Here is a 19,564-nt window from a genome sequence, read left to right as displayed (position 1 = left end):
TCTCAGTAATATTACAGCTACTCTTGTGTTCCAAGAGAGGATTTTTGGCCTAACCTGATTAGGTCACAAGGATACTTTGTTATTCTTGGCTATTCACAGTAACGAACCCCAGCAAGGCACCTTTAATGCTGAAATGGTAAAGGTCATGCAGAGAAGAGACATTTACTCTATAAGAATGTCTAGATTAGTTCCCCATTTTGACTCGAGTTGACTAGTAGACTGGAAATGCTAGTCTAGACATTCCAAACAAACATTTGGGGTTTAGGACACAAGTGCTTGTGATTTATCCTAGGCAGAATCAAATGCTAGAACAGGGAAATCTTTACACAATTTCCATCCCACCTGCCCAAATCCCCATTTCAAAACAAGATAAGAGGAAAGTAAACCCGAATGATATGCAATACAATGGCAGCAATTTCTTCCTATTCTCATTCATCTATAGCATTATTATTAAAATTAATCCTTCTGGATCTTATTAGGCTTCTGGTGACTCTGATCCTGCAAGCTGACCCACATGGACAAACGTGGCCATGCAAAATCAATGAGCATGGATGGACATGTGCATAGGAGGACCCGGACCAGCGTTAGCAATCCCACGGAGATCAATGGGACTATTTGTGGAGTACAGCGCTTCTTAATATGAATACAAATAAAATCCCATGGGATCTGAAACAAACAGTTTTTTGTTCTACCAAAGCCCAAGGATACACAGCACTTTAAAACAGCTGCAACAGTACTAAACAGGGACCAAACTTTCAGTCTAATACATCTTTGACCCAGGGCAATATGTGAAAGACACACTAAGCTTTTCCCTCCAGTGTCTTTCATCCAAAAAGCCTCAAGTCCATCTAACTGTTTGCACTCTGATCCTGGTTTTTTGTTTGTTTGGATATTTGTGTCTGCCACTGTGGGCAAAACAGAGACGGCAAGACAAACGTGTAGATAGAAATCATTTTCCTTTGTGGTGTTTTTAAGTTGTTTAAAAAAATATTAAATAAGCCATGTTTTAAAAGAATAAGAGAAGAGTCTGTTGTGCATCCACTAGACCAGTGGTTCTCAAACTGTGGGTTGGGACCCTCAAAGTGAGCAGGGCTGGCTTAGACTTGCTGGGGGGTCCAGGGCTGAAGCCCAAGCCCCACCATTTGGGGCCAAAGCTGAAGCCCAAAGGCTGCAGCCCTGGGTATCGTGGCTTAGGTCACAGGCCCCTTGCCTGGGGCCGAAGCCCCTGGGCTTCGGTCTCCCGCTCCCAGGTGGCAGGACTCAGGTGGGTTCAGGTGAAAACCCCCGCACTAGACTATTATTTATTTTTCTCATGTTTACTAGTTCCCTTTGGGGCACTCATCAAAATTTCCACTTTTTCTGCCTGTTCAAGACCTACATTAACATGAATCTGCCTCTCTGTGTATATCCCACATGAAAATAGCATCCTCTCTGGGAGGAGCTAGGGATGCCTTCAAGAGAGCCTTCTGCCTCCAATACCTATGACATTTCTCAGGGCTCTTCAGGTTCAGACTAGTCACCTTTGTACTAGCTTTCATTACCTGCAGATATGCTAACTGTCTTTCCCTGGAGGTGCTGGTACCAAAAGGTCCTCTCCCAGATCTCCCTCCCTTCCACAGAAACACTGGTATCCGGAGGAAGTGGGGAATGGAAGAAAAAATCACTGGAGGCAATTAAAAATTGTGTGAAATGCTCATGAAAGGAGTCAGATTGAAACTCATTGAGACTGAATTTCATCTACAGGGTGGCACACAGCATGAGTGGCACCAGTGCATGTTTCCTCACACTGCCCCACTATTGCTCCTCAGCTCCGATCTGGAAAGACCAACAAACAAGGACAACAAAGTAGCTCAGCCACTCTTCCTTTCAAACCTTGGCCTTTCCACCTAGACTGCTGACAAGGAACCAAGTGCCATTCGTGATGTTCTCTTGGATGTAGGCACCTGCCCATTGGGACCTGTGCTGAGACCACTAATCTTACTTCATTTAGGATATGAAGACAGTAACTCCTTTCAGTCAGTACGAACCTGATCTGGGCTTCTAGTTGAAATCATGAGGTGAAAGAATCTTTATCCCAAGCCCTCTAATCCTGTAAGATTTCCCATTTCTTTCCCTGTGTGTTCTCGGATACCATACCAGAGGATAAAGTCTTGTTCTTGGTGATTCACTACACAAGCCTCATGGGCAGTCAGAGACCCAATGCTGAGGCAAATATTTTAAAGGAAGCTGACTGAGGTTAGTGCCTTAGAATCTGAATAGCTCGAGAACAGCTCACCACATAGCTTAACAAGCACATTTCATGATTGTTCATTTGCTAAGTGATTCACGAACTACCTTCTCTCTGTTGCTATGCGCCGTCAAGGACCTCTGAGCTGCCCCACGCAGAGCGGTTCGGTAATTGTTAAAATTGCTAGAAGGGTCCATCTGATGCTAGAAGTGGGAAGAAATGTAAATAATGAGCTTTGGCGATTTAGTGCCAGTACATGTACAGTGCTTTTCACTAGAGAGGCTACGTTTAGAACCCAAGAAGTGTATTGAATTGCACCACAAATGCCATCTTTAAAGTACAGTTAAAACAAATCTACTGTTCTGTGAGATCCTTACATATGGAAACTCACTTTTAAAGAATGCCCAGTGAGCAAGTACAAATCAGGCTTTCATAGAAGCACTACTGTCATCAGTCAGACTTGTCACACTTCCTCTCCCAAAAAACTGTACTATCAACTCAAATTCAAGGCTAAAATTCTGCTCTCAGAGCCATACAATGGGTCTCAAATCATGAGACCAATATTCTGCTCTTCCAGTGTGTGTAACTTGCTGTGAGATTAATAGGAGTTACACACACGTACTGAGAGTCACATTTTCTACCATACAAATTGTTTGAAAAATCTCAACTAGATTGCCAGTTAATTCAAGATAGTTAACACATTGGTAACAGCAAATCCGAATCCCTAGGGTAACACAGATTTGTAACCTACAATGTTCACGTTAATCTCTACAAATGTGTTAGCTACCTTGAGTTTGTTAGCAGTCAATGAACTTGAGATACAACCCCCCCACCCACCCCCCAGCTCTAGTGTACACACATCCTTTAGGGTTAAATTCTACCATTCAGATTTGAAAGAGTTTTTCTTGATTTATTTACTCTCCCACCACAACTACAACCCTATTGCACACCTCTAAGCTAAGAATTCCCCACAATTTCAAGTTCCAATTGAAAAAATGTCAACTAGTTCCAAGTGGCAAGTAGGTTTTACAATAAAACTGCAAGGTATATAGAGTGGCTGGCTCTTCTAAAGCCAAAGGAACCCAGCAGGAATTAACAGAGGCCAGAAGTTAGTTGAAGGACTCCAAGAGTGCATGAATTTGCACTATGGACATGCACACATAAAATTTCAGTCAATATCCAATAGGATAGGACTCGCTAAAACTCACATTCCAGAACAGTCAAACCTATACTCTGTTGACAGCAGCGTGATCCCATATAAGTTAAACATACCTCAAGAATGTCAAATTTGGCTGTCTTGACTTTTGCCCAGGTTTTCTTTAGCCGGGAGACTGGACTCATGTTCATACCAGCTTTATCAGAGAAAAAGACAATTAAAAAATTTAATAGAACAAAACTAGTCTAAGATAAACAAAGTAACTAAGATGCAAAGTAATTCTACAATTAAAGTTCTATTAACAAAAGAAGGCTTTTCATAGGAGATATAGCCATTTCTAGGTATTTTTATTACCAATATATTTACAGTATAACAGAAACAGCAGTCCCCATCAATTCTACATGTTATTGATAGATCTTTATTTTTCCCTGTCTGGCTAGGGATGGGTTCCATGTATTTTAACCCCAGACCACGTCCAACAAAGACAGGAGATTAATAAAAGGTATCCCATTATGATACTTTGGGATGAGAGTTTACTAAAAAAGTGGGTGATGAGATCTGAAAAGTTACAATGTAAATATTGAGGGCAACTTCATTAGTCTCTTTAAAGTGTGGTCAGTAAATTATCTGAATACAAGTCTATGGTTTTCTATTGCACGCAATGCAGTCATCAAGCCAAGCAACATCAGCTACGCCTTCAGAACAGACAGACCTCTCACTGGAAATCTAGAAGTAGGGGCTGCCCATGCTACATCTCACCTCCACTATGCAGATGCAATGAGGCTAAGTGAAGGGTGACCTTTATACTCTTTCAATATATGGTGTCTTTGACTATTATATACAATGATCAGTGAAGCCTGAGACGATGACAACTCCTCCTGAAGTCAACAGGAATTTTGCATTACTTCAAATGGGGATAGGTTAAACCTCACTACTCCAAACACTTGAGCATAAAAATAATTTTACCCCTATAAGTAATACAATTGATCAGGAGGGAGCTTTCTGAAGCACATATCATCCAATGAGTCTTTTAAACACTAAGTCATCTCTCTCATCCTCTCTTTTTAATGGTGTAATTGAAGATAACTGTAGCTTGAACTAGAACATTCTTTTCCAATCTTTCATAAATGTATAATATAACAAAGATATTTATCTACTCTATCATTTCCTTCACTTCCCACCCTGCTGGGTACTGTAACTAGAGAATAGGCTTCCATATTTAAGCATCCAAACAATGATTTTTTTTTAATCTTTAAAATTAAAAACAAGGAAAACCTCTCCAATAAATCCCCAGCCTTTATACTCACAAATAATAGCCATTAAGGAGTTAAAGTTGCCAATGTTAAAACACTCCCTAGCCACGTCAATGAAATATTCTATCATTCTTGCTCTGTGCTTCTTCTTCACAGGCTGTGAGAGAGAAATAATAGTGTTATTCTTTAGCAGGAAAGGGAGATCTCCACTGAACTCCAAAAAGGGATGACACTATTGTTAAACATCTCTTTTGTAGATACTGCAACTTCACAATGTGTTCTACAAATAGAGCAAGTGGCATTTCTTACTCCAAAACACTTCTGAGAGGAGAAAGACAAACCAAAGGAGTTGAGAAACTTCAGGACAGTGAGGGCCTAGGGAATTATTGGAGAGGGAGCCTTATGAAGGATTTGTGGAAGGAGGTGTCTAAAGAAGAGAGAAGGTGGTTAATAAACAAGATGGGACAGAGGCTCTTCTAGGCATAAAGGAGAACATATGATGGTGGAGGTGTAGAAGAGAGTGGAAGAAAGCCGAAGGGAGAGTAATGAAGCTACTGATGCTTCACAGTTTCAAAAACAGAAAATTGTTGTGTGCGAAGGAAACAGGACTTGCTCACCATGCAGATTTCGGTAGCAACTAAGTAGCTGAGTCTGTTAAACCATTCTACATAGGCTTCCAGATTACGGGTCTTCTTTTGATCAGCATAACAGCTCTGAAGAAAGAAAGAGAAAACACAACCTCGTTAACTTATTCTGCATTCTTCTTCGAGACAGTGAGATTCCTAATCTGTAACCTGGCCACTTAAAGCTTTCATTCAGTCAGATATCATAAGGTAAAAGTATGGTCAATCGCTAAAGAAAACTCAAGGAGATGCAGAAAAGTGGTGTTGGTGACTCAGCAGGTGATATTTCTCTAAGGCCTTGATTCAGAAAAGCACACATGCAAGTGCTCAACATCAAGCACCTGCTTATGTCCCATTGAAGCGCTTTGCTGAATAATGACACTTAAGCACTTTACTGAATCAGGACTAAAGCAATGCTGAATCATCATGCAAGGGGACGCCATGGTGCTGGGTTTTGAATGAGATATAAAATTGAGTCCTGACCACTCATTTGGCATGTAAATTCCAGCGTCTAGGCCCAACCGGCAGATTACATTCTGCCTTCTTAAAATGCTCCCAGTAATTTCAGCTGGAGTCTTATTCTTCCTTTCCTGTTCCGTGCTATTAGGTAGTGCATTGGAACAGTTCCCACAATTCATCCCAGAGGTTCTGAGTAGCAGTGGGTGGAGAGAGAGATTTTCATCATCTATAGAAAAGCATTTCAGAATCCCAGCTGGATAAAAGCTATTATATTCTGTTTGCCACATTTGAGGAGAACAGGTAAGTACAGTACGAATTACATGGCACAGTCAACATGTGGATCATAAGCATCTCCGGAACATGAGCGAAAGAGGTAACAGCTCCAGCAGAGTTAGTTAAAAGCAGTTTGTCCTTGCCCTTCATTCTATAACTCAGAATTCTCTTCAATACATCTTGTACTGTACCTGCAACAAGGACTGCAATTTGATCTCCTTGGTTTCTTTCAAATAGCTCAAATTCCTAAAAGGACAGGAGGGGAATAATGGATGGGGCAAGTGTCAAGGTTGAAATGCATCTCATCTTGGCTATAGACCATAGAGCGGATGGTCAAGAGAAACCATTCCCAGGGCTAGATCCTAAGCTGGTGTAAAAATCACTGAAATCAATTTAAGTGAATGGGAGTTTGTTTGCTTGAGCAAAGACAGAACATGAGCTGGATTTGCTCCCTAACTGGACAATGATTCACACAAAGTAAAGCGGATAGGTTTTAAAAGTTCAGCTATCAAGAATGTTCATGCTGATATCTACTTAGAGATAAGAGTATTCTAACTATCCTGTATAGTGCTTGTGGCTCAGTACAGGATACCATTCCCGTTCCACAACTGCTCTCGTTCCACTCCATTCACCTTGTCATTGTCCAAAGGATCCTTTTGTACGAACGCCTGGACAAATTCTTCTGGTCCAATGTAATTCAGCCTCTCCTACATTTAAAAATAAATTAAGCCAAGCAATCATTTCCTTTGCTGATTTTATTTCAAACAGAAGCAAAAAGTAGGAAGAATAAAATTGTGGTTGGAAAATACATATGTGCATGACCTGGCAACAACTTACCAGCTCTATGTGAGTCAGCTGCTGGGCTAACATGTAAGGGTCATTGCAGACAGTGATTATGTCCCTCTGTATGGACTGAGGTTTGATCTTCAGGACTGTCAGTCGATCTGTGGATGTTGCATTGATTTTTGCAAGTACTTCTTCATACTGGCTAAGAGAAGCAAGTTTTCGGATCAGGCTCTGGATGATTTGCTGTACATTCTTCCGATACATCTGCCATGACACAAGACAAGCAAAGGATATTCCCAGAATATGAAAGGCTATTAAATTCCTGATGACACTAAGATAACGAATATCCATCAGAATGAAGCTATCAACTTAGAAACTCACATAACCAAGTGTATTCTTAAAGTGACCATTGCCAAATCAGTACATTAAGAGCATGCATTTAACAGGTAGTCCTTGGGAGTGCTTAATTTAAGGTTTGACTGCTTTAGGGATTCAGTGGTGTCCTCACCAGTCCAAGCCACAACAGAAAGGGAAAGTACCTTTCACTTACAGTGTAAAATGAAGCATTGTCCATCTGGGTAAAATACCACCTCCCACTGTTTAAGGCAGTAAGGAAAAAAACTAATCCATGAGTTTAAAGTATAGTCATTCTGTGATGCTACGGGCCTAATTCTATTTTCACTGGTGTCAATCAAGACTAATCCCATGAAGTCTAGGTCTGCTCCTATTAATGTTAAGAGGAGTTTTGCTATTGGCCTCAGTGGAAGCAGTTTATAAATCTATATACAGAGCTTTGCACAGGTCTCTAACGTCAGTCGGGGAAATTAATCCAAAATTGAACTAACAATAATTACAAAATGGCAGTCATGTCTTCATTCACAGCTTAGGGAACATCCCTCTGCTAAAAGGCAGGGGGTGATACACCTGCTAAATTACTCTGATATATGCAGCAGTCTACAAAACACTGCCAAACCTGCAGCTTTCTTTTGGGACCTCTTCAGGAGCATGAACATGACAAAGGCAGGTTTGGCATGGGCATGGCATGACTTTTGACCTGGCTGTGTGTGATACAGTCATTTGGGGCAAGGCGGAGAACACACAACAATGGGTCTAATCCATTATGGAACAATCTTATGCCCCTGATTTTCCAGCACAAACATATGCGCTCTTCAGAGAAATGTAGTCAGCTAGGATGATAGGTTACGCAAATTAAAGAGTAAAAATATTTGAGGAGCCCATGATGTGTTTGGCAAACAGAATAAGGCATCATGAACCAACACAACTGGAACACTGATTGAATGCTGACCATGTGTACCTGGAAACCCTGCTCACAGCCAAATCTGTATCACAAGTAGGAAGACTTGGGAGCAATTTTCACTGCCATATCCACACCTCCTTACACCCAATTTCAGCAACAGACAAAAATATTGTTTGAAACTTGTTTTCAATCTGCATTATTGTTTCAGCAATCAAAGCAGAACATAAATGAGCAGTATTCAAAGAAATACAGCAAGAGGTTCAGTGTAGAAACTGGCACCATTTCGGTTAAAACAGCAGAGAGGGAGTCTGTCGTTTCACCTCTTCCTCTGCTCTGGGAGTCATTTCCCCCAGTCGGTCAGAACAGTTTGTTGCAGATGCTCACAGTTTCAGCATCTTTTTAGATGTTTATAATGTTCAGGGGACATTTTTAATATAAGGACAGCCCTGAGAAATCCTTATGCTGAGAGCAACTACCACAGAAATAGAGGCAGATAATGGGTTTCTACTTCAGAATTCAAGCTGCGGGACCTGATGGCACAACACATTTTTATATAGGGCTGGTACAGCATCATTGCTCGCAATCTGAGATGAAACATATGGTGAACACATTACAATAGATAGATCTCGCTGATTTTGATCACCCTAATCTTAAATGTCTTTAAACCAATAACATTCATAAGAATTCTTATGCAACTGTATGCTTGTCTCCCTCCCCTATAGGGCCACAGTTCAGCAAGGCACCCAGGGATGTGACTTGTTTTTTGTGCAAGAGTAATCCCTTTGACATCAATAAGACTTTTGCACATGTTTAAGTGCTTTGCTGATTTAGGACCACTATTTAGCATGAGAGATCTGTCGCTCTGTCTCTCACAACTGCATGATACTCTATATATTTACCTTAAACCAGGGAATATACATGATTTAAATAGAAACATAACTTTAAAAAAAAATCACATACGCAGTCCATTTGTCAGTTTAAACACAGCTCAGTTTCCTCTCACCGAGTTGCGTATAAGACAGTTGATGAGTTTTTGTAGTGTACCTTTTGATTCTGCATTTAAAAAAAGGCCTTATTGTGTCTAAGTTCCCTCACCACACACAAATAGCATGACCACATATGGAAGACTTACATAAAACAGAAAGAGCTATACACATAGTTTCTGAGCTACACAACAACAAGACCAACACTTTGCAACTCTCACCCACCCACCCACCCTCTCACCCACTTACCCACTCAGTCTTTCGCAAACCAATTCCTCTAGGCCTCGAATCTTTCTACTGCTCTTCTTTGGGCTACCTCCAATTTGTCACTATCTTTCTAGTAACATGGTACCCAGGACCAAAAGTAACATTCAGGGTGTAATTGCAACAGAGCAGCAGGCAAAAAAGTTAACTTTCTGCTCTATGACACAATGCCTTGTGAATGCAACACATCCCATTGCAAACAAGTGTCTGATTTGCTTTCCACAATTACCCCTAGATCTTCTTCAGCATTACTACTTCCCAAGTTTCTCCTACCCATTAAATATCTGGGCTTTGAATTAGTTTCCCCTGGATATAGATACTTGTTCTTTTAGTTCCAAGTTAAGTCTAATTTTGCTCTCTTCTGCCCTTGTTTTCAATCTCTCAAGGTCATTTTATCTCTTTAGCAGTATTTATAATTCCTTCCAATTTATTATCATCTGAAAAATTAATTAATTATGTAGAAGAGGGAGTAAACAGCAAATTATGCAAGAGGTTATAAAAGACTGGGATGAACACCAGTCACTGGGAATGCCAATAAACACGCTGCCATTTAGTCAGCACTTTCTGTTTATCATTCCTCCAAATGCCACACTGGTACATGTTGTACTCTTTCCTGGACAACCCTGTCATGTGAGTTATGTTCTCTGATGACACCTGCTGTACTTCACACATCCAAAGCATGCATCATCCTTAAAGGGACAACATTAACCTAAGACTCATTAATGAAACCACCAATACAACCACCACCACAGATTTTTAAAAATCTACATTAGATTTTAATAAAGACTCTCTTCACTTTTCATACTGATTTGAGAGAGAGAGAGAGAGAGAGAGAGAGAGAGAGAGAGAGAGTGAGAGAGAGAGTGTGTGTGTGTGTGTGTGTGTGTGTGTGTGTGTCCTTTTAGATTTATCAGCTTCACAGGTACTTCTAGTTAGTCCTGTGAGATATAGGAAATCAGAGCATATGATCACGGCGGTCCCTCCTTTCCAGCCTTAGCATCTAGGAATTTATGAATGGTTTCATGGTTGATGTTTTGTTGTGTTTTTTTAAAAACTCTTTTCATTCAACTTTTTAGAGTTCACCAAAACATTTTTATTCATAATGAAGGCCCCTCCCTCTCCCTCCCCCAGCATGGATCCTGGGTCACCTTGACCCCTTCCCCCAGCACCCATGGTGCCCCTGGAGCCCCTCCCCCTCACCACTCAAGTTTTAGTCACAGTAGGTATTTTTAGTAAAAGTCATGGACAAGTCAAGGGCCATGAATTTTTGTTCACAGCCCAGGACCTGTCCATGACTTACTAAAAATATCCGTGACTAAAACATAGCCTTATTCATAATGGATTTTTTAAGTGGTTTATAAAACCTAAGCTTTTGGGCCTGGTTTTATCTGGGTACTTATATGGGCTTCCTCAGTTTAGCATCTCAACACCTCCCAAGAATTATCTCCAGCTGTGAACCAGCACACAGAATGATCAAGTAACTTGCCCAAGGCCACAAAGGAAGTTGGTCAGAGACAGGAATGCAGCTCAGAACTTGAGTCCAAGGCCAGTGCCTTGAGCCAAAGCCAACTCTTCCCATCCTAGTTAATACTGTCCCTTTAGAAACATTCCTCCTTGACATTGCAATGCTGTCCTATGGGTTTTAAAGATCAAAGGCCTGATCCCGAAAAGCCTCCTCACATGAATTCAATGTAAAGGTTCACATCAGGAAGGATTTTCAGAGTCACACCCAACTTCCTCCTAGAAAATCTTAAAATAAAATATGGAACTAAAACTTACAAGCAGTGTCTGCTCGCACAATTATTCTATTCTGTAGCCAAAAATAAATATTCTCCCAAGAACTCAGTATAGATATTGGGACTCAGCCAGGAGTTCTCAGCACAAAGGGCTGGTTAGGACTTAGGCACTGGACAAAACATTACATTCACATTCATAAAATTAACTCCATAAACAATGCTACCTACCCAGAGCTGCTACATACTGTTAATAAATAACCAGCAATATTTTACTTTAGCCAAGATATTAAACTAATGCTTCCTTTCCAATCCTCTTGTGCTCAAGGTAACTACCTCATCGCCATTGGCTATTCGTTGCGCCAACTCCTTTAGGTTCCTCATCATTCTTTCATCTCGAAAATCATATGGAAATGTCTCTGTCCACTCAGTCAACAGCTGAAGGATTTTAGGTGCAATTTTTCGTATTCGGCTCTAGTTTGGGGGCGGAAAAGTTATATGGACATCAATAAAACAAATATTGAAACCAACTGAATTACAATCTACTCATTATGGACTACTGCAATTGTGGAATACAAGGACATGGAAATCAGTTAAAACTTGAAATGTAATTAACTTGACATTGGATTAATTATGCCAAAACACATTGACTTCATTGGGTTTTGGACCAATCCATCAGTGAACTGGCCAATTTAAAAAGAGTAAATTCTATCAGTATAAGAAAAATCCTAGATGCTAGATATGGTAGTGTCTCCAAAAGCTACTATAAACATTATCTAACAATTAGTTATAAAATCTGCAGAAATGCTTAAGGCCTCAAATCTGCAAAGACTTATGCATGTGCTTAATTAAGCATGAGTATGATCTCAGTGGAACTATTTACTTATATTTAATGATTGTTAATTATTTACACTGTGATAGCTTAAGAGCCTAGTCATGGACCAAGACCCCATTGTGCTAGTTGCTGTACAGATCCAAAAAGACAGTCCCTGTCCCAAAGAGCTTACGAGCTAAGTAATCCTGCAAAGCCTCAGGCAGGTGCTTAATTTGAAGCATGTAAGTAGTCCCACTGAGTTCACACTCATGTGCTTAAAGTTAAACAAGTGCCAAAGTCTTTGCAAGATTGCAGCCTAGAATGTCAAGATGTATATAGCACATCTTTAGTGCCATATGCATTTTAAGGTACAATCTCATACATATTATTAAATATATGCATTTCTTTTTCCTAATCTTTCTTTTATTAAAACAAGTTAAAACTAAAAAAGCTACTTAGGTGACTGGGATTTTGGAAATGAAACAAATGTCTCAGTAGAGACGGTTTTCATTCATTAGGGTTCTGTTGAATTCAGTGCCAAAACCTCCCCTTGACTTCAGCGTACGCAGGATCAAGCCGCAAATCAGTCTTGCTAATGATTTGTTTTCAGTATATCCAATCCTGTAGCAAACCCAGAGGTGTTCTACCTTGGCATAGAGAAAGAGAGTTTTGAGTCAGATTTACATAATGAGACCTAACAGGTTTAGCAAGAGACCTCACCTTGTCAGTCCCGGGCTCGCTTAGTCTCTGATGCTCCATGTACAAATGGCAAACCCTGGCCATTAGTTCATACGGGTGCATGAACAGCCGCGAACTGAGCAAGAAGGTGAATATGTATGTTCTCTGTATGCAGGGGGGGGGGGAGAGAGAGAGGCAAAATCATCACGCATTTCATACTTCCCACTACAACATTACTTTCAACTCAATTTTTCATGCTTTATCATTCAGAATGCAACTTTGTGTATGACATGTGGTGAGAATGGCTGATACTACTGCAGAGGTAACCACTTAATTGTAACGAATGTCACCTCTCCAGAGCCACTACAGCATTACATAGCAACTACTTAAGGCTAATTACGCAAGACCAGACAAAAACACGGCTGGCCCATGGCTGGGCGGGGCTTGCTTGATTATCCCTTTGTGACAAGAGTATATAAAAGTTCAGCACCTGAAATTACTCAGAGCACAATTTCAGCTCCTCTTCCCTTGTTCTGCAGGAAACCTTTGTGACCTAAATTAATAGGTCACATAAACTTGTTCTAGCAGAGTGATGGAATATAGCTCAAGAAACAAAACCCAAGTTAGATGCAATGCCATTGTTGGGCATAGCAATCAGTAAACAGGGACGTACAGCAAAAAATAAAATACATTTTGTGGCCCAACTTTGTTACTATGGGCTCAGCTAAGGCTTGCAAAAGCAGAGCCATTTAGATTGTAGTTGGCATCGTTCACCCCACCCCCATTAGGGGCCATTCCCAGTAACAAAAATTACATTTTGCTTTTCCCTCCAGAATCCTCCCACTCAAAAGTGTGTCAAGCACACCTGATGTAATTTGCAGGGTGTATAGACTTACATCAGGATAGTAATCTACATTGGGTACTAAGTGCTGGATGAGGGCTTCCAGAGACCCTGACAGGAGATTGTTGTCATGGTAATAGAGTCCTCCACAGTTGTCCTCTTTTGACTGATACAGGTTTCTGTTGTAACCACTGCTGTCAAACATAGCTGCAAAGGGAGGCGTTTGTGGCATACTTTCCTGAAGGAAGGCACAAAAAAAAGAGATACACAATAGAGTCAGAACAGGCCTCTGACACCCATTTCAAAAGACTGTATCACAGCAGCACGCTAAGGAAATAAAACCCTGACACGAAGTGATGAAAGCTAGATCATCTCTCACACACAAATCCTACTGCACCTGAACTGCTCCCGAGGTAAAACCAATTGCGAGTGGTGCCCTTGCTTTATTGGTTACGATTATGAGGTAATTTTGCTTTTGTTTTTTGTCATTTCTTTGTCACCTTATAGGGAGAAGGCAGATGTTAAAAATGGAATCCACTGGCAGGGGGTAGCTGGCAGCGTGCAGGAAGGGACGGGGAGGAGAGTTGTTGGTGAATGTTTTATGAATTAGAACTTTCTATAAAACCTATTTGCCATATAGTGGCAAAAATCCGTGATGGGCCAAATTCTGCCTGCAGCATACTTGGATGAGTATTCACTTTTCCCAATAAGACCCCTGCATATGTGGCCAAGGGGAAAAGTTTGGACGTCAACATTTAGGGAAACATTCCACTACAGTACTTTTATTCCTGTTCAGTAGTAAATTATTACACCGGTAGTGCCACTGAAGCCAGTAGAGCTACCTGTGGAAATAGGTGTTCATCAACAAAAATAAGGGGTGCACAAACTAGCCCCTGAGCAGCAAAGGAGCTGTACTGAACATTTTAAAAATGTTGGGTGTCCAAAGTCCAGATCTGAGTTTGACAACTTGAGCTTCTTTCCATAGTAAATGAAAACCAAAAAAGGTGGCATCTCAGCCACTGGAGAACCAAAGCCGCTCACCTAACAAACAACAACGCCTCTCTCCCCCACCTTAATCAATCAGCACTGTGCCATCAATGTTGAAAGGGGTGGCGGGGGGGTGAGGGGGTGAGGGAAAAAGAATTGTACTGAGCACCCAAAACCTTCTCAGTTGCACTGTATGTAGAAAAGCAGGAAGATAAAGCTTCTGATTATGTTAAATCTGAATTTCCCACTTCCTCTACACAATCACTCTTGGAATAGCTGCTCTCTGGCAGCTGGAGGAAGTGTCTGGTTTTCATCCCTGATTACAAGTTACCATCACACCCAAGTTTAATCATAATAATGTGCTTTTATCTACCTGGATAGTAGTTAACACACAATAAGTTCTAGCAAGCACATCCCATTCTGAGATCAAATAAATAGAGCTGCAATGCAGTACGGTGTCACACAGCTTCCATTCCTCTCAGCAATTCCGAGGTAAGGGAGACCAAGTTGTACAGCTAATTTGCACCAGCTGCTGTGCATGTGGGTTGGCGGAGCACGTGTGCGTGAGTCTATGAAAAGCTTTCGTGCCCCTGAGCCGTCATTGTAAGTGCAGATGCTGTTGCTTTTCTCTTCATTGTGTCAAATCCTATATGGAAAGAAAGGATCTTTCAAGCCACACTCTTCAGTCTGTGAAGGCACCTGATTTTGAGAACAAGTAGTAATGTGACAGCCTGGAGATAAGTAGCTTCTCTCCATCTGTGTGCTCTGCAACTCATAACAAAGCACTTTTCAGAGTGAACTCAGCAGAGACTAGAAGCTATTAAGTTATTAGCTAGATTCCTGGGGACATAATACCCTGCACACAGAGCCAAAGACTCTCTGCTTCTGGCAGCATGTACAGACAATGGAGGCATTCAAAGCAACAGAAGACTAAGAGATTCAGTAAGTAAACAATAAGAGAAAGCCAAACTCTGTTGCTTAGCAGAGAGGGACAGTGAACCGAGGCTCCTGGCCTACATGACCTGCACTAATCCTGCTTTTTCGAGATGCCAAAAGATATTAGCATCAAAATGGGTTGGGGGAGGAGGCTCTGGGTCTGAAAAGTCACATTAGTCACTCCATGCAGCTGTTCAACCAGGGACCTGATTCTTTCCAGCACCGTGAATGGGGAGGGAAGAGGAAAGAGAATAAAATAATGTACGTGCCACAGCAGAAGGCAGCAAGGGGCAGAACTCTTGCAAACAAGATTCCTTTATTATGGATGCCCAGCAGGTGAGACGCAGGCCGTATTACAGCCATCTTTGGCAGGATAAAGCATTCTGAAAGACTGTCTCTGAAACTGTTTGCCAAGCTAGTGTGGGCCCAGGAATAAGCAAAGGTTATGAGAGGAGCTGGATGAAATGTGGCCATTTGAAGTGCAGACACTATGTAAACATATTCTGTGTTTTCACTTTGTGCACAGTCCCGCCCAAAGTTTTATTCTGATTCTTTGAATTAGATAACCCCAAGAACTCAAAGAAAAGCTTAGACAAAAGTACAGCTTTGCATAGGTCTTAAATCCCCTAGTTTTGCAGAAAGGTGTCTCCGGTTAAAGTTTATAACAAAATCCAAGGCAGGAGAGTTGTGTGTGATTTCAAGCTATGGTGGTGACAGTTTCTTCAGCTCTAACTCAGAAGCCAATTAACTACTGACAGAGGAATCAGTTGCTGTGACTGTCCCAGAGCAAGGCATTATGTTGTATACTTCTAGCCAGACAGGAGAGAAAGACCATCAAGTCACATTACACAAGTACACGTCTACCCAGATATAGTGTGGTCCTCGGAAGCCAAAAAATCTCACCGCCTTATAGGTGAGACCATGTTATATCAGGTTCGGTCTAGTATGCCATGCCTGACTGGACTGGCTTCCCCAGTGGTGATTTAAAGGACAGGGTGCTCCTGCTGCTGCAGGGAGCCCCAGTCCCTTTAAATCACTGCCGGAGCTCTGGCAGCAGGGCCTGGGTGGGGATTTAAAGGGCCTGGGACTCCCCGCAACGGCCAGAGCCTCTGGCCCTTTAAAAGGGCCCAGGGCTCCACATGAATTCGGATATAACGCAGTGGGACTCAGGTGACACTTTAAAGGACCCGGGGCTCCTTACTGTTTTACTGCATTATATTTGAATTCGTTTTATATCGGATTGTGTTCTATCGGGGTAGACGTGTATTCCAAGTAAGTGCTGCCATTCACACCAAAACATCCAAAGACCAATTGCCCCCAACATACACTTAATGGAGAACGTTGAGGAAGCCATGATTTGGTTCTGCAAAACCACTCTTCACCATGTTTCTGGATTCAAAAACAAATATGGAAGTTTGTTTGAATCCAGGTCTCATTTTATCCAAGTCACTCAAGTTAAAGGCTTGAAAGAGAAGTTAACGTTTTGTCCCATCTGACCAACACACATTGATTTTGCATATCCTAATTCCCAGTCAGATTGATTTTGATTTGCAGAACCAAAATCTGAGATGTTTCAGATCAATGTCTCATTTTACCACCAAATTTTGGAGGTGCTGTACAGTTTCAATAAAAATGTCCAGTTTTGGCACATCACTAAGCAACTAATAAAGATTTAAATAAAAGCTTACTACAGTAAACAGGCAAAACCCAAGGAGTATGCTCTCCTCTATAGTATGTATTTTTTTAAAGGCACAATAAAAATCAAAGCTAAGAAAGTGGCTTAAACTTCAGTAACTAACTCCCAAGGGAAACAGACTATTTTGTGCTTTAGATCCTCTAATTCTTAGCACGAGTGCCACCAGCACTGTTCATATCAGTTTGTTTCTAATGGATACTAAATTTAAGATCTAGAAAAATTACAGTGACTATTTGAAGAGGAAAAAACCCATCAAATCTTTAAATAGTTGATTATTAACAATGTTATAAACCACTTGGTCAAAGGTCAGATATCGTGGTATGTGCGTGTAAATATATGGGTGAAAAGGAATGTGACATCATGTGTACTGACTGTCTCTAAACTACTTAGAGAAGTTTCCTGCCCCAGACAGCTGAGTTCTGTCTCAATGAAATGTCAAGCTGTATTGAGTAAGAGATGCACTGCATACAGCACATCCGGACAGACAAGGATTTCGGTGTAAGTGAATGTGACACAGAACACATTGTCCATGTGACAAAATGGAGGATTTCAAAGCATGATGGTGATAAATATAGTCTATCCAACAGGATGACTCACATAACATATGCACTTTTCCAGCGTGATTTATTAACCTTGATCTTGTCTTTGCTGTATTTAGCGAGGAGGTACAGATAAAAAGCATTCTAATTTGTTCTTATTTCCCCTGGATCTATATAAATGGGATCAAATTCTGCCTACAGAATGACTTCAGCAGAAATGAATAGAGGGAAGAGAGCTGAATTTGGTCCATGAAGTCTAGAAACAAGTAGGATGGGTTTCCTAGTATCTGCGAATATTGGTACACTCTACAAAGTAGAATGGGCTTTTAAAAGAAGAAAATATTAGAATTGGGAATGAAGAAGTGATGAAGCTGAAAAAAATTGCGAACTTTCACCCAAATTAAAACTGAACATTTTTACTAAAATTTGGAAAAGCTGGGTTAACAAAAAAAAAAAAAAACCACATTTGTTGTTGCTAGGATGAAGGATGGTTTTGTGATTAAGGCCCTGGACTGAGATATGGGTTCATTTCCTGGCTTGGCAACACAGACTTCCTCTGTGACCTTGGGCCAGTCACTGAACCTCTGACTTGGTTCACCACCTGCAAAAGGAGAACAATACTTCTTTTCTTCTGTCTTTTGTCTCATTTACTTAGATTTGCAAACTCTTCAAGGAAGAGACTTGTTGCTGCTAGGTGTCGGTAGAACATATAGCATAATGGGATCTCAAGCTTGATAAATATTAGTAACAGCTTTCATGCGAGTGCAATGCCAGAAGCAGGAAAACACATGAACAAAACTAGCAATTCCCGCAGTACCCCAGCTCTAATTTGGCAAACCCAAAAGATTCAGATAAAGCTTCCACGGTGTTGCACAGGGCTGGCCAGAAAAAAAGAATTCCCTTTTGCAAAATAATAATAATTGGAGTTTTCAAAGTTTGGTTTTGTTCTACCATGGAACAAAACAAACCTCTGAAAATTTTTCACACAAAACATGAGAGAGACACACACACTCATACAGTACCACCCCCACTTTCCCCAGAACAGGCAACAGCCCAGTGGTTATGGAGTTCACCTAGGATATGGGAGACCCACATTAAAGTCCTTATTCCAAATCGGTAGAGCAGGGATCTGAAACTGGGTCTCCCACATCCCTGGTGCCTTAACTACTGAGGTGCTGGCTAATTAGGTGTAGGGTATCAGACTCTCTCTCTCAATTCAATCCTGAGAAACCTTCCTGATGAAAGTTTCATCAAAACAGATGTTTCCTTGAAAAGTTTCAGTTTCAATGAATCAGCTTTTCCTGACAATATAAATATATTGTCAAAAAATTCCCAGCCAGCTCTACTACTGAGTGAGCCTGAGCCAACCCTCAACAACAGAAAAGAATTAGCTTTTCACTGGCAATCGTAGGGGACAGGGTCTGTTTTCTTTGCTCTTCTAAGAGACCAGTTTGCACATCATATCTACAAAATAAAGTCAGCCTGTGTCAGTGTCGAGGGAGTCACTTCAGAATTCAGTGCTAACCTGATTACAGATGGAAGGCACACTACAGTACTAGCACACTTGATTTTTGCTCATACTGCACTACTTCAGCCAAAAGACAGTAAGATTGAACACAAGGAAGACCACAGAACCTTTACCTTCCTATGCGGGAAGCAGATCTGCAGTCATGCCTCCCTAAAAAATTCAGGACTCAGGCCACAATCTCCTTTCAGAGCTTTGCTTCCCAACATGCTGAAAAATAGGCTTTCGATAAGAGATAGGCTGCTATAAACTTTGGGGCTGGTAAAAGCAAAGGAGTACAAATCTGTAGTAAAGAACATGAACATTATCTTTTCCAGCTGGGGAATGATGTGGACAAGTTAAAATGAGCTTTAACTGTGACATGAAGGAAGGAAGGAAGGAAGGATTAGAAATTTGACCACAAAGTCTGCCCTTATCTTATTTTTTTGGTCTGTATTTGTGACAAGTGCAAACATTTTATACAAGGTTGAAGTGAAACCAAAAACAATAGTTTACCAGCCATAGAGAGCAACTTCTCAAAATCTGAGATGAAA

The 19,564-nt window shown here is 41.0% G+C and overlaps 1 protein-coding gene across 1 annotated transcript in view; it reads right to left on the bottom strand.

Moving 5' to 3' along the window:
- Positions 1-19,564, bottom strand: part of RASGEF1B (RasGEF domain family member 1B) — a 40,475-nt gene that overhangs the window by 8,008 nt on the left and 12,903 nt on the right. The window contains exons 2-10 of the mRNA XM_030565062.1: positions 13,404-13,586; positions 12,550-12,672; positions 11,352-11,489; positions 6,829-7,041; positions 6,624-6,698; positions 5,254-5,349; positions 4,691-4,793; positions 3,500-3,579; positions 2,335-2,430 (exon numbers count right to left, since the gene is read on the bottom strand). Coding sequence (XP_030420922.1) covers positions 2,335-2,430; positions 3,500-3,579; positions 4,691-4,793; positions 5,254-5,349; positions 6,624-6,698; positions 6,829-7,041; positions 11,352-11,489; positions 12,550-12,672; positions 13,404-13,580 — 1,101 coding nt within the window. The 5' untranslated portion in view covers positions 13,581-13,586. The remainder of the gene's footprint in view (positions 1-2,334; positions 2,431-3,499; positions 3,580-4,690; positions 4,794-5,253; positions 5,350-6,623; positions 6,699-6,828; positions 7,042-11,351; positions 11,490-12,549; positions 12,673-13,403; positions 13,587-19,564) is intronic.

This window comes from Gopherus evgoodei, chromosome 5 (genome assembly GCF_007399415.2).
Source record: "Gopherus evgoodei ecotype Sinaloan lineage chromosome 5, rGopEvg1_v1.p, whole genome shotgun sequence".
Classification (NCBI taxonomy): Eukaryota; Metazoa; Chordata; order Testudines; family Testudinidae; genus Gopherus; species Gopherus evgoodei.
The sequence above is the reverse complement of the archived record's forward strand: the minus strand, read 5'-3'. Positions and strand labels throughout refer to the sequence as shown.